Source organism: Hirundo rustica, chromosome 15 (genome assembly GCF_015227805.2).
Source record: "Hirundo rustica isolate bHirRus1 chromosome 15, bHirRus1.pri.v3, whole genome shotgun sequence".
NCBI lineage: Eukaryota > Metazoa > Chordata > Aves > Passeriformes > Hirundinidae > Hirundo > Hirundo rustica.
Window position 1 is genome coordinate 10,898,990 of NC_053464.1, and position 14,942 is coordinate 10,913,931.

The 14,942-nt window shown below is 50.7% G+C and overlaps 1 protein-coding gene across 3 annotated transcripts in view; it reads right to left on the minus strand.

The window, feature by feature from the left end:
- Nucleotides 1–745: 745 nt before the first annotated feature.
- The window catches only part of ADAP1 (ArfGAP with dual PH domains 1), a 46,577-nt gene continuing 32,380 nt past the window's right edge, over nt 746–14,942 (minus strand). For all 3 annotated transcript variants that reach the window (XM_040078790.2, XM_040078791.2, XM_040078792.2), the window contains exons 5-11: nt 8,016–8,128; nt 7,413–7,559; nt 4,438–4,521; nt 3,490–3,552; nt 3,047–3,118; nt 2,413–2,641; nt 746–2,055 (exon numbers count right to left, since the gene is read on the minus strand). In XM_040078790.2, the coding sequence (XP_039934724.1) occupies nt 2,027–2,055; nt 2,413–2,641; nt 3,047–3,118; nt 3,490–3,552; nt 4,438–4,521; nt 7,413–7,559; nt 8,016–8,128 (737 nt within the window). In that variant the 3' untranslated portion in view covers nt 746–2,026. The remainder of the gene's footprint in view (nt 2,056–2,412; nt 2,642–3,046; nt 3,119–3,489; nt 3,553–4,437; nt 4,522–7,412; nt 7,560–8,015; nt 8,129–14,942) is intronic.

Sequence of the window (14,942 nt, forward strand, 5' to 3'; positions counted from 1 at the left end):
TTAATTATGCATGCACACAAAACATTTTTTACAGCTACCTATAAATGCAAACAAGGAGCCCAGCCTGTCTTCTTCCTGCTTCTGCCGTGCCTGGGTTGGTAAGTGTGAGTGACAGTGTGTGGGTAACATACACTTAAAAAGATAAGTTAAATATATAATTATAATTATGCACACACATGTGCATGCAGATATGTTTATATGCAATATATTCACCTTAAATATATATGTTTATAAACTATGTGTATATAATATATAATCACATATTTTAGAAAACAAAGTATAAAAATGTCTCTATGCATACACAGATGTGTGAAACACATTTAGCTTATATGTAAATTGAATATATCTGAGTGCTATATCTATACATGGATGTGTGCATATGAACACTTCATACACACACACAGTGTTTTATGTATAACACTCTATCCCCTATGCAGTTTATAGTTGTGAATAGCAAACAACCCCTTCATAAAGCTTATTTCTCTATTCCCAAGAACCAGCTATCATTTGTGTGTGTGCACACATAAAGAGGGATTATAGAGAAAATACACAGAATATGCATTATAACACACACATATACACAAATAATTTATAAAATAATACACATTGTCTATGTGCCAGGGTGGGGCAGATCATTTCGAGGGTGTCCCACAGCCCCGGAGCTCTGCCAGCACCTCCTTGTTTCCATTTGCTGCTCCTTAACCCCACCTCCCTCCCCTGCCCCAGCACCACACGGCCACGGCTCTGACATAATAATAATTTATTGGTTCGAATGACATTTAGTACCACAGTTGTCTTACCAGTGACAGAACGAATGCACACAGCCGATGAGATGCTCTCAGATACACAACCAACCTAAGAAATGCGTCGGACAGGTCCGTGGCTGGGGCTGGGCCTTCAGGGCACGCCTGAAATCTCATTTTTTGGGTAAAAAACCAGAAATCCAGCACCTGGTGTGCAGGTCCCAGCTCACCCGCCCTGACTGCAGGAATTACAGTGCTCAACACCGCGCTGAAACGTCACTTCAAGCAGCATTTTTTTTTTTCCTTTCTTTTTTTTTTTTCTTTTTTTGGCAAGAAAAGAAAGACCAACGAAAAAAATAATAAATTTACTTACTAGAGGGAAAAGTGCAACCACAAACTCTGGAGAAGGGATGTGCCTGCTGGGAGTGAGCTGGGACAGGCTTTATGGTGCCCGTCAGCAAAACTGCAGATAAAGCTCAACACCCCAGCTCCATACCGGGCTCCCCAAATGGGGCAAAGCCCCCAGACCATGGAACAGGGGTGACCCAGGGAGCCCAACACAGGCCTGGCCCCCAAAGCTCTGCTCCCCCAGCATCACCTCACGGCTTGGTGGCTCCCTTGCAGCCCCCTTCTCCCTGCCCCTCGTTAAAGTAACGAGGCTGATGATGCCCATTTCTTCTGTTTCTAAATCCTATTTTGAGCCTCTCCAGGTACAGCATCACCCCCAGTCCCCAGCGGGATAATTCTCTTCTCGTTCACCCCGGCACCGTGGTTGGCTCAGCTGTTTTGCACTGCACCATTTCGTGTGTTTCCAGGCTCTTTCCCATCCCACAGGGATCTCACCCCTTGGGGACTTGCAGCACCCCCTGGAAAGGGCTGGCAGCCATCTGGAAGCGTGGGGACGCTCAGCTCCAGCACCCAGGGACCTGAGCGTGGGGAAAGGTCCCGTCTGTCCCTGGGATGTGCCACCAACAGTCTCTGCCGTCCTGGTGAAGCCGGGTGGGACGCCCCTTCCAGCGGGTGTGGGGAGATGGGGTGGCAGGAGCTCCTGTCCCCTCCCACAGAGCAGCCACAGAGCTGAATTTCAAGTTGGATCAGGATCTTCTCCGACGTTCTGCTGCCGCCCTTCCGACATGATCGAGTGAATGATGAGGGGAAAGGGAAGTATTATTATTGTTATTATTATTATTACTGTTATTATTAATTATTTTTAACATTTCAAATAAAACCACGTTGTGTTGTAAACAGAAGCTCACTCCTCAGGTCTGCCCAGCCAGTCCCAGCTAAGGTTTATGTTTGAAATGGGCTTCCACTGAAAGATAAAAAAACCAGAGAAAATAAAGTTAAAGCAGCACAAGCACCGGCAGGCGGTGACAGCCTGGCACAAGCCCACCCTGAGAGCGGTCCTTGCTGATGTTCCTGGGCTTCAATTACCCCTTTAACCCTATGACTGATCCTTACAGCAGCACAGACATCCCAGCAGAGGCAATGAAGAGAGAAGGATACCCTCCTCCTCCTCCCAGGGTGAGCCTTCTCTGCTCAACCAGCCTTTGCATCCCCCTGGGCAGCGCACAGAGCAGGAGGGAGCGATGTCCTGCATCCCAACCCCCCTGCAGCCCACAGCCCCCAGCGGGGCCGGGGCTGACACCCAGCCCCCCAGGAAAGGCACCTGCGTACTCCTGAGGCAGCATCGGCCGGCTTATAACCTTCTGAAAGGTGGTGATCCACTCCAGCTGGTCGTCCTCCGTCTCGCAGGCGAAGAGGAATTTCCGATCCGGGGTGACGATGGTTATCCCGTGCTGCCAGTGGTTCCCCTGCGTGGATGGCGGGAGCCCTTCCAGCACCTTGTAGCTGTTCTCCTTGCTCCCAATAAAAACCTCCCCTCTAGCAAAGGCGTCCTAGGAGACAGCAGAGCAGTCAGGCAGGGGGGAGTGAGAAGGGAGCTCTGCCCTGCTTGTCCTGCAGCAGCCACAAGCCCATCAGCCAAACCCCAACAGCAGCACCCACGGCCCTGCTCCTCACCCAGGGACACCCACAATACAGCACCAACCCCAGGAAGCCAAGATCCAGATGCAGAATATCTGGTGGCCAGGGCTTTTAAAGTGTTTTTGGTGTTTATGCACAGAGTTACTGCACACTGGACAGCAGGCAGAGCCACCAAGCAGTGACAGTGTTGTGCCCTCCTCCCACCAGCCTGAACTTCACTGCAGATCATTACTGTAATTATTACTGCAATTACTCTGATTATTAGTAGTAGTATTGCAGATAATTCCCGACAGGCAGCCCAGGTACCTTCATCTTACCAGGGGATCTTTGAAATACATGAGCCGTCGGTCATCCATGGTGAACCATCGCTTCTTGAAGCCCTCTGTTTGCTGAGGAGTCAAAAAATGCCAGCTCACACCCTGACACAGCACAGCCTCTCTCCAAGCACGCATGACCCAGGAGCCTCAAAGCACCTGGAGGAGCCTGCAGGGCTGGGGGAGCTGGGAACTGCTGGGGCCATCACGAGCCACCACAGCCAGGGTCTGGGCCAGCAGCACCAGGAAGGAGCACTGGGTTTGTGATGTAGATTTGGATTTTTTGAATGTTTGCTCCCAGGTGAGGAAAGTGCAATAAACACATTCACAGAGTTACAGCTTTGCCTCTTTGGCAAGGGTTGGTTTGTTCCACCAGCAATCCCTTCTTGGGGCCATACAGAGCAAGAGTCATGTTTGGAGGGACTGAAAAACGCTTCATATCCTACCTTTGGCCCTGTTTTCTCCATGTATCCCTCCTTCAGGTAGTTTCTAGAAAGCTTTGGCACCAGCTGGAGCAACCGAAGAGGACAGAAAAGAGCAGTGTCAGATGGAGGGGACTGGGGGTCCCTGGGCAGGGCTGGGGGTCCCTGCAAGGAAAACCCACACCGAGCTGGCCCCCAGCCCCGAGCCCACCCCACGGCTCTGCCTGAGAGCTGCAGCCCTGCTCCTCAGAAGAGGAGGGTACGACCATGAAACACCTTGGGGCAGCTCCCAGCACAGCCAGCAGCCTCCAGGAGAACCTCCCAAACTCCTCAGGGTGCAGGGACAGAGCCCCCCTGCAGAACCACGGCTGGACCCCCCCCAGATAACTGGAAGAAGGCAGGAAATGCAATTTAGATTTCAAAATCTACAGCCAAGGAGGTGGCAGGGAGCAATCAAGGAGCACCACCACAGTGACGTTACACCCCAAGGGCAGCACACGGCCCCGGCTGACAGCACATCAGAGCAGCCTCAGGAATTGCATTAGCCCGGGGTAACACAATTAGCAGCTCCAGCGCCCGGAAAACACGGGCATTAATAAGCCAGGCTGCAGTGACCTGCAGGGAAGAACTCAGGCAGGGCACTGACATCCTTCTGCCCTCACCTTCGCTGCCTTCCAGCCTTTGGTTTGGCTGTTGCTATTACAGCAGCACCCTTTGATGCTCAGGGCTCCCGCGGGCGTGGCGGTGCTGGAGTTCCCCCTTCCCCCGTGTGTGCAAGGCTGGATGCTGGGAGCAGGTGCTGCCCGTGGGCTCAGCATCCCTCCACAACCATTGCAGCAATTGCAGAACGCTCCGGAGGATGGAGCACTCCCCAAGCCTTCCAGCTCGTTAACAGGATGCTAAAAATGAGCGAGAGGGGGAAAAAAAAAAAAATCAAACCCTCCACCCAACCGATGCTGCAGGAACACTCACATCAGCGTCACTGGCTCCAGGGAATGCCACTTGTAAGTAATGGAAACGTGCTGCCCGGATGGCATTGAACCAATCCACTATTTCCTAATAATGAGGAAGAAAAGCAGAGTGAGGAATGCAGCCTGCACACAGAATAACCTGAGCCCGCTGTGCTTCGTCTCTGCCGTCGCTCTGGCACCAGTGACAGAGCACAATGTAGCAGCAATCCTAAAAAAACCCCACAGAATACAGCAAAAAGGTGAAGGATGGGGAACATTCAGCTGCTGTTCTGGGGTACAGAGCTCTGCAGTTTCCGGTGAGCACCGAGGGGCTTTCTGCAGAGGGGAGGATTTAAACATCTCTGAAGTGGCAAAACCAGCCCCAAAAGAGCACTTGAAATATTGAGCTGACCCTATAAACACAGCTGGGTTGGTGCAACCTGCCCTTCCACCACTGTCCCCTCCAGCAGGACACCTGAGCAGCACCTGCATCCCACCCAAATTCCAGCAACATTCTGCAATGCTTTGCTAAAAGAGCAGCTAAACATCTCTTTATCTTTGCATGCCAGTCTATCAGCTGTGTCTGTGAGTCCTTTAGGGACAGCCACAGCCATACTGGAGTCCAAAAAGCTCTGGCACTTCTCCCTTTCCTTGGCAAAAATCTCCCTCCATTTTTTTTTCCCTCCTACAAAACAATTGTCCTATAATTTCTTTGTTTTTAAACTCATGCATTCATTTATCTCTGGCACCACCCAACAGCTTGTGCTGCATTTCTCTGGAGGTTTTGCTGGGGAATGCCACATTAATTTTAAGTGTTCCACGCAGGGAGTGCTCCACTCGAGCACTGCCTCGTGGTCTGGGACTGTGGGAGCAGGGAAGGCACGTTGGGAGGGGGATGAAGATCTGTCCTGCCTGGGATGCTGAGAGCAGGGAGAGGGATGCTGAGCTGCTCTGCTGCCATGAATGCTTGTGAAGCTCCACACATCAGGTCAGGGACATGTTCCATGAGCCAGGCTCAGCCCTAAAGCAAACACTGCCAACCCGTTCAGGTGAGGTCACTGTAGCGCAGGAAAGACCATATCAAAGGAGAAGTTGGCCTTCCCTAAGACTTAAACTTCTTTATGCTTTACAAATTGTCTGGGTAAGGAAGAAAGGCTCGTGTGAAATTTTGAAGTCTCGGTTTCAAGGAGTTGAATTGAGGGTATCTCAAATATGGTCTAATCTGGTAAATAGCCACCCCCAAAAATTAAAAAAAGACCTTTGCTTTGGTTTGTTACACTACTTCAAGTTGAAAGGAAAAAACCCCAAAACATAACAGGACACAGACAAACGATGTTTTGGAGAACTCTGACCTGCTTGTCTGAGGTTTTACTCACTTAGCACTTGCTTTCCTACCCATAGCAGCTAAGGACACCTCAGAGAGCATCACAAAGGATCAGCGAGAAGAATTCGCTCCTGAAGTTAATGATAACCAAACCAGGCTGGAGCTAATGAAAAATAAGCTGTAACATTAAAATGCTGATAACTTATACAGCCACCAATTGGGCGGTTATATACATAGTTTTTAATTTATCTATTTACCTGTGGGTCTTCTCTGTGATCGTGATGTCAGGTAGGGTTTCACCCTGCAGAAAAGCAGAAGCTGAAACCCTCACTGACTTCCAGCAGTAAATTGCTTTCTGGACTATTGACAATCCGCTGCCACAAATGAGGTTTGACCAAATTCTTTCCTGTAGGGCTGGTGAGGCCCTGGCACAGGTTTGCCCAGGGAAGCTGTGGCTGCTCCATCCCTGAGAGTGTCCAAGGCCAGGTTGGACAGAGTTTGGAGCACCCTGGGATAGGAGAAGGTGTCCCTGCCCAAACAGGGAGATGAGCTTTAAGGTCCTTTCCAACCCAAACCATTCTGTGATTCTATGAAATGTGAGAAGGAGCCTACATGAGGCTCCACCACCTCAGATCAGGGAGAGGCAGCACCTCTGGGGTCCAGGAGGACACACTGGGGCTGCTGGGGAGTGCCAGAGGGAGCAAAGGGCAGCAGGAGACCACGGGCGAGTCCCAGGGAGCCTCCAGCCCCAAAGGGCAGGAGTTCACTCCAGGGGGTTCATCTTGCAGCCCTCGTGCAGCCAAAGAGACAGACTAAATTCAGGGAAGTTGAAAGAAATCCCGCGGGGTCACGGTCGGATTTCATCAGAGCACATCCTGCCCCTGCGTGGGACCGGCGGGGCCACTCCTTGCTGCAGCCCCCAGCAGAAACCTCAGCAGCTGAAACCTGAACCCCAAAGGCAGCACAGCCCTGGCTGCATCCCTCACAGCTTGGCCAAGCAAACCACAGACACAGCAGCGGGATTGCAGCTTTCCCACGGAAGAGCTGCTGCTGATTATTCTGGGTTCAACTGCAGCAGGGAGGAACCCGAGGGCAGCTCGAGTGAGCGACGCTGTGCTGTGCTAAAGGAGCACCTGCTGACAAGCACTTGGCACGGAGGGGAAGTTTGGGAGCAGCTCCCTGGGACCCACAGACGACCACCCCAGACCCATGGGTCCTCTCCTTCACACCTCCCTTCAGAGACACCCGAGCAAGGAGATTTATTTCAATACAAAAAGGAACATCTGCATTTTTATGAAGTATGAGACAGGCAGAACCACAACAGCTCCCTGCTTCTCCTACACTCCAGTTTGCTCCCCTTCTACAAGGCACTGAGCCCCCTCATCTTCCAACGCTCCATCCACCCTGTCTCCTCTGGGTACCTTGAAAAACCTTCTACTCTGGGTTGCAAGACATTTCCAATTCCTTCCATTTCCATCTGCTTACTTAGAACACAGTTTGCCACCCTTTGTGCTTGGAAGAACACGACAAACACCCTCAAAGCTGGCTGTGCATCCTTCCACCCTCCAAGTGCTTCCAGCTCCGTTAGAGCCTGGTGTGCCACGGGCTGGCTCCGAGCAGCACCAGCCCCCAGGACCACAGCCCAAACCTTCTCGTCACCTCCACAGCCTCACCTTGCCATCTTCGTGGTAGACAAAGATGTTCCTTGTGCTGTTGTCCTTCAGGTAGGTGATCTGCAGCCCGTGCGGGTTCCCGATTTTTGCAGGCTGGAAAGTGGCGTTGAGGTGTTCGATCTTCATAATTGCTTTGGGTTCTTTTGCCTGGAAAACACAGCTGAGTGAGCAAACCCCTGAGAAGCGGCTTTCAAACCAGAAAGCAGTTCATGCACAGGAGGATTCAGACCCCAGCAAGGTGCTGACATCCTCATCACAAGGCAGCCATCAACATGAAACCCTCGTTAGTTGGATGATGCAGAGCCAGAGCTGAGAAAAACTCCTCTGCTGGTGGTTTGAGAAAAGCCCTGAGGGCTTTAAAGGGCAACAGAGGAGGAATGTGTGAACAGGCCTGTGGGGCATCTCCCCATGGCTGTGGTGCAGGAGCAAGAGCAAACCCCACCGAAGGGAGGGTGAGCTGAGCCTGGTGCCCTTGTCCTGGAGCAGCTGGGGACTCAGTGCTTATGGAAATTGAGTAAATAAACTGCTGTCCTGAGAATTACGTGCTCCAGGATGCTCTCACATCTGCGATCCCATCGGCACACAGCAACCCCAGGTACTCACATCGTTTTTGTTGAAGTACTTCAGGGCACCTTCCCTCTCTGATAGAACGAATTTTCGGCTTAAGAATTGCCCATTGTCGCGTCCTCTCTTCCACAGAAATCCTTCTCGGTACCCTGCAGCAGAAAGGAATGACTGAGAGCCAGGGATTAAGTGCTGTATTTAAAAAGAGAGTTGGGGTAAAGAAAAGAACTAAGACTTGAGAACTAAGCAAACCGAGTGTGTGGCTGTTCTGCTGAGGACATGAATGAAACCGGCCTTCTCCTTCAGATCTGCCTTTCTCACTCTGCCCTCACTCTTTTCCAACAGCTTGTGCTTCAGGAATCCCCACCTGGGCTCTGTGTGCCTCAGCAGAGCACACAGAGCTCAGCTGGTGGCGGCCACACCTTGGAGCAGCTCCTGCCCGTGGGTCTCCTCCATTCACTCGTCCATCACAAACACTGGGCCAGTGAAGGATGCTGCAGGCTGCCTGATCACACTTGCTCCCCCTCCACAACATTGGTTTTTGGTGATTATTCTTAGCACTTAAGGGATGAAGAATAAAATTACTGCATCTCCCCAAAGATGATCTCCAGTGTGTCAAGTCCAGCTAACACTTGCCCCCAGCAGATGGGCACCATCACGGCTGTATATGAGGAGAGGGAAGCCCAGAGAGGTTTGCTGAGCTGCCCAGGACAAGGCTGTGAGCCAGGGTCAAAGTCAGCCTGGAAACCCAGTTTTCCCTGCCCTCTTACAGTGGACATTTCATCATTTTGATGTTCTCTTTCCAACTTCTTGTGTCAAAACACAGGATCCAAACTCCACTTCAAGGAAGAATTACGAAAACCCAACACAACCAAGTGCTATCCCATTCTGTGCTCACATGTTGGCTCTTCCCAGGCCAATCACTTCAGCAGAAGAGCTCCTGGATGCTTTGACAAAGCCAGCTGTGGATTTCAGTGCACTTTGGTACAGATTTTTGCTTGCTTCTTCTTTTTTTCTTCGTTCTTCCCTTTGGGGCTGCATCCACAGGAGCTGCTCCTCTGCTCTGCCCAAACCTGAACCCCTGTCAACACCCATCAGTGCAAACCCCTGTGAACAGCACTTGAACCCAACATGAACCCACACAGGTTCCCTGGGCAAACTGTGTGTCAGCAAGATGTGTCCTCAGAGCCCTGAGCTAAAGGCTTGTGAGAACAGCCAGGGAAGGTGCTGAGAAACCAAACTGCAGGAGGCTGAGCAGCCAACAGATCTCACACCGGAGGGCATTGGAGACAGAAATTAAACCCTCTCTTCCCTGTCTCATTGCTGCACTATCTTAGCAACAGCTTCATATTTAGAGGCACCTGGTCACATTCAGACCCTCGGGGGTGCTCAGCCCTGGCACAGGGTGTCCAGAGCAGCTGTGGCTGCCCCATGGAAGTGTCCAAGGCCAGGCTGGATGTGGCTGGGAGCAAGCTGGAATAGTGGAAGGTGTTCCTGGCCATGCCAGGGTGAAATGGGATGATCTTTAAAGTCCTTTCCAACCCAAACCATTCTGTGATTCTGTGAGGGCTGTTCTGTTTAGATTGAAGCTGAATCAAACCCTACAACACCTGCTGACTGCTGGTGTTGGACCACACAGCATTGTGCCACCAACGTGCTTGTTTCCTCTCCCAAGCACAGAACAAGGAATGCAACCACCTGCCATCATCCCAGTGGTCACCAGCACACAGCCAGGAGTGAAGAAAGCTCTGCTTGGGGAAGATCTGCTGAAGAAACACCACTAACATTGCTAACACCGCTGCTGCATCACTTCCTCCATCACTCCTGCCACCTGCCAAGGAGCAAAGCCACTCACTTGCTTCTGCAGCCCGTGACACATGCAAAAGCCTCACCAAGCTGTTGTGTCAAAGTCAGCCAGCCAAGGGCACGTGAGACCACCACACGGCCCAGACGGGTATTTCTGACCCGTTACGTGCCTTCCAAGGTGAACTGAGGAACTGCTGCTTCCACGCCCACTTCATCCCCACAGCTAAAACCCTGCGGCCAAGGAAAACAGAGTCACCAGGCTGGCTGACAGAAAGGAAGGTTGTGCCTGGCCTTGTGCCAGCAGAAAGGCAGGCACATAAAACTGGCAGCACCCGCTGGATGCTCCAGGGTAGCCCAGCCTCCCCTGGCCTGCAGAGGAAGCAAGGGAGAGGATTTTATATCAAGAACATCTGTTGTAGCCACCATCTTTCTATCTGACTTCTACCAGCATTTGGCTCAAGTTCCCCATTTTAAAGAAGAGGGATATTGCTACTTCCCCACCTCAGAAAGCTGTTACAGAGCTTAGTTAATGATGGGAGGTTTGGTCTCTGAAATGTGGATTACAGGAAGTACCCAAAAGTACTTGTTCAGTTTTACCCTTTGCTCTCAGAGAAGAAAAATCCCTCCTGCAAGGAGAACAATCAGATCCACAGCTCAAAAAACCCAGCAAGCATGGACCTCGCTTCTGTCATCCTAAGTAAGGCATTATAAACCGGGAATTAAAACCACATCTGATCTTCGGCTTCTTTGGCTGCTGATTTCACAGTTTCCCCTGGGAGGAGGCAACAGAGCTGCTTGTTCCATGATGTTTCTAGGGCTGTGGTAAAACCAGGTCTGGTCTTAGGCTTTTAGAAGAAACCTGAGTACACAAATGCACCACTGTGTGGTTTCTTGCCTTCTTGTTTCACTGCAAGACAAAGCACGGGGGTCTGAATAAGAGAAAAAAATGTACTTGTGCATGTAATCCAAGAGAATCCCATTTTCCTAGAGTTCAGGTGGGGCACCTGCTCCTACAAAAGCCATTTTTCCTTCCTCTCAGCTGCTGAAGTGCATTGACCCCAATTCAGAGCTTTGGAGCAGATTCAAATCCACCTCCCTCACTTTGCTGCTAAATTGCAGGGCACACACGGGCACTCCTCTGGGTGTCAGAACCGAGCACCCTGCTCTGTTAGCACTGGAGGGTGTTAATTAAGGCAGGGCAGGGGAGAGGCACTCACGGGACATGGTGTGCCCACCTTCTCTGAGAGGTTAAGGAACTGCATAATTATCTGGAGCAGCTGAGTGTGGAATCCCTGACATCACACATCACCTCTGCCCCCGTGTTACAACCTCCTTTTTAAACAAAGAGTCTGAAGGACATTCCCTCTGAAATAAAACCACTGTCCACAGTGAGAGGGTTGGGTGGAGAAGGTGGCATATTCTATATTTTCCTTACTGACTGGACTTTGAATAGGGTCGCAAAAACAACTGTGCACCTCATGTTTAGCCGTGTCAGTTTGGTTTGACTGCTCTAAGTTGTAACATTTCTTCCTGCAGCACTCAGCCACCATCAAAGCAAGACGTTTCAATGACTTCAATTTGCATACTTCAAGAATTTGCATTCCAACAAAAGTCATAAGCCAAGGAATACTAAGTTTGTTCATGGAATGAAAGCATCACTCTTTGCCCAGGTCCTCCAGATGCGAGCAGGGTCCAGGTCCTCAAACCCCTCAGAGCTTCCACCCTGCTCCCCTGCACAGCACCACCAGATTGCATTTTTTTGCCTGTTTTTTTTTTGTTTTTTAGCCTGTTTGCAGCTGTGCTGAGGAGCTCAGAAGTTCCCTGCAATAACTCTGCAGCCATCTCTGGATAAAGCATTTCCTGCTGGTCCCACATAGAGCAGTGCAGATACAGCCACGCTGGAGATGTCTCAGCATCCCCATGGCAGGAGGGACCTGGGAGCTTTGATGATGAGGTGGGAATCCTTCCCTGGGGGTTCCTCCCGCACTGACCCGGTGAGGAGCCACCAGGAGCTGCTCCTGCCGCTGCACAGTTTGGTTCTTTGGAAACTGCAGCCTCAGCCAGCAGCACACAGGGCATGGTCAGCGATCCTCCAGCCCCCAGGACACCCGGCAGGTCAGTGCCTGGCGCACCTAACGCAAGGTGGGTGCCTGGCGTGTCCCAGCTCCCAGGGAATGTTCTCCCTTCACCTCCCTAAAGACAACTTCTCCTCCTCATTTGGGACAACTCATCCTCTTCACATCTGATCCAGCCAGACCAAAGAGCCCAGGAACCCCCAAATGCAGCACCCTGGCACCCACACCTTTTAGAGACGCAAAATTTTCCAGCTCCTAATCAATCAGTCCTCCCTTAACGAGCACTTAGCATCCAAGTTACCTTTCCTAAAGGCCATTTTCCAGAGAAGGCTTTTCTCTTGTCATCCAGTCTGCCTCTGCCGCCTTCCAGGAGCTCATAAAACAATTATTGTCCCACTGCATTGTCACCTCAGCTATGGATGCCAGCAGCTGATGAGATTGATTGCTTCCACAATACCCAATTAACCCACTCACTCTGCAAACGATTGCCTTAATCAAAGGCAATTAGCGCTTGAATGGCTACAGCAGACAGAAAGCCAGGATTTAGTGGATGATTCAGATAACATCGTACTGACATCTCCTTGGCCTTCTAAGGGAAAACGTCTTCACTAATGCTCAGCTCAGAGCTGGAAGCAGATGAAACCTCAGGTCGGTGGTGTGAGGTGGCACAGAAAACACAAGGCGGTGGGAACACACACTTCCCTTAACTGATAAAAGGGGAACTTGCAACGACTGACGTTCCCTTTTTCCTACTTTTTCTGCTCATGCAGGGCCCCGAGCACCAAGCAGTTGACCAGACCTCAATGACCAACAAGGTCCTGAAATGGTAACTTGCCTCTGATAGTCAGATCCGGTCCTCTGAGCAAAGTCAATGCTGTTTTACAAAACCACCTTCAATATTGATTTCTTCCACATCATCTTCTCCCACATTGTAAAAAAAAAAAAAAAAAAAAAAAAGATAAATAAAAATAAAACACCCCAAAAGACTCAGTTTGGAGGCAGGACCACAGCTCTGTAGAAATACAGGTGTCAGTGTTCTCAGGGACTGTCTTTCCTCTGACAAATCACCCTAAACTGGCACAGCGGGGACCAGACAAAGCCTCACCACGGGAAGGTCAAGAAGGGCAACCCATGACATCTTAAGCAGGGGACAGAGATCGTTTTAGATCATGTGAGGAACCACTTCAAGGCTGAAGGCAAGCATGGAAAACCAGTTCTCCAGATCATTGCAAAAAAAAGATATCCTCATCTTTCTTCGTCTCAATTTTCTGATGGAAAAGGTGCTCCCCAGCTGATCAATGGATCATGGATGGATGGAAATGGATGATGGAAAATGGAGCCAAATGCACCATCTCTATGGAAGGATCATGGGGCTGAGCTTAACTACACATCGAGATCCTGAGGCTGACAGAAAGAAGACGAGGTCTGTCCCCACACACAAACGTGGCATTTAAATGCAAGGTCTGTCCCTGGGTTTCCAGTCCCACTTAATCGTGAATACACTTGCACTGGTGGCTCACAGCTGAAAATCCAAATTGCTTCTAAGCAAAGCCCCAATAATAAAGCTGAAATCCATTAAGCCTGTGATGTTTGCCACTATTTAAATCTGATTAAAACTGTACATGACACCACTAAGCCGAACACTCAGAAAACACTGCTGTCAAGGCTGATGTTTCTCCATGTAATCCAGACCCCCCTCCTTTCACCGGGTTGTCAGCTAAAAGGAGCCATAATAGGAGATTGTGTACCTAATCCAGCTTCCTAAGCTGTTTTTAACTGGTTTCTTTAATCACATGTTATGATTCCCCGCGGAGCAGCTCTCAGGTGCCAAAGACATTAGCACAGTCACTCAAAGCCCGGGAGGGATCTCAGATGGGATCTCCTTGCCCCTTGTGCCCACTGAGTGCAGCAGGGACAGGGCACACAGGTGCCTCTGCGGAGCTTGGGAAGCCACCAGCGGGATAAAAAATGGGAAAAATCACGGCAGCAGGGGGTGACAGCCACAGGGCAAGCAACTGCAGGGTAAGATGGTGCAAAGGGCACTCATCAGAGGAGAAGCCTCTTTCGGCAGAGCGATATTGATCTCCCGGTGAGCACTCACCTCCCCTGAAAATGCTGCGTGGGAGCAAGTATCCAGAGAGAACACCGAATTATGTAATTCCCAAGTCTTCACCTGACTGCTGCAGGCATATCAGGTTTGATAAAGACGACGGCCACATCCTCCCTTTTATCAGTTTATCTTATAATTGACCACCGATACAGTACAACTTCCGTGGTAACTTAATTACCGAGCAAGTGTTTACATATTAAAGATAAGGCCCCAGCTGGCTGCTGCAAGCACAATTCGATTGTATCTGCTGGGAGATGTTACAACCCCTCGCTACAGAAAATGTCTTTACTGGAAGCCTTGCACTTACATTGCCGAGAATTGAATGTGGGATCTAATTTTACTTGGAAATCAAATGCTTCCACTTCGAGTGGCATCCCTGCAACACCCACCTTGGAGCCGCTGGCTGCTCGGAGAAAAAAAATCCTGTTACAGGTAAATAACCATCGCATTTTGGTCTTTTGAAGGCAGTCTTTCAGGATAAAAGGCAGATGAAAGCTGGGAGGTTCCCAGTGTGATGCTCATCGCGCTTGCCAGCACTGAGTGCACTCCAAGCCTGATTTAGCTGGAAAGCCGGGCGAGAAAACGTTTAAGGGCAGGCACACGGTACTAACTCACAATAACATCCTGCAGATGAATTCTGAGAGCCAAACCACTCCCAAACCACAGGGCAAGGACCCTCCTTGGGCAAGGCACAAACACTCCAAAAAAATCCTCTCTGCAGCCGCTGTGAGTTACCGCGCAGAGGCTGCACAGGAAGGTGTCCTGCAGCCTTCCCTCCCCGCACCCGGAGGAGCTGCTGCTGCCATCCCACACCATCATCACCCCTGCCCAGGGATGCCCACAAGGAGCTGGTCCTGCTTGGCCCACTGCAAAGCGAGGGAGAATCCCCCTGCAGCCCCACAGGCAGCTGCGATGGCTCAAAGAGGTGAGACGCTGAAAGAGGACAAGGAACCTCGGCACCCTCCTCCTGCAGTG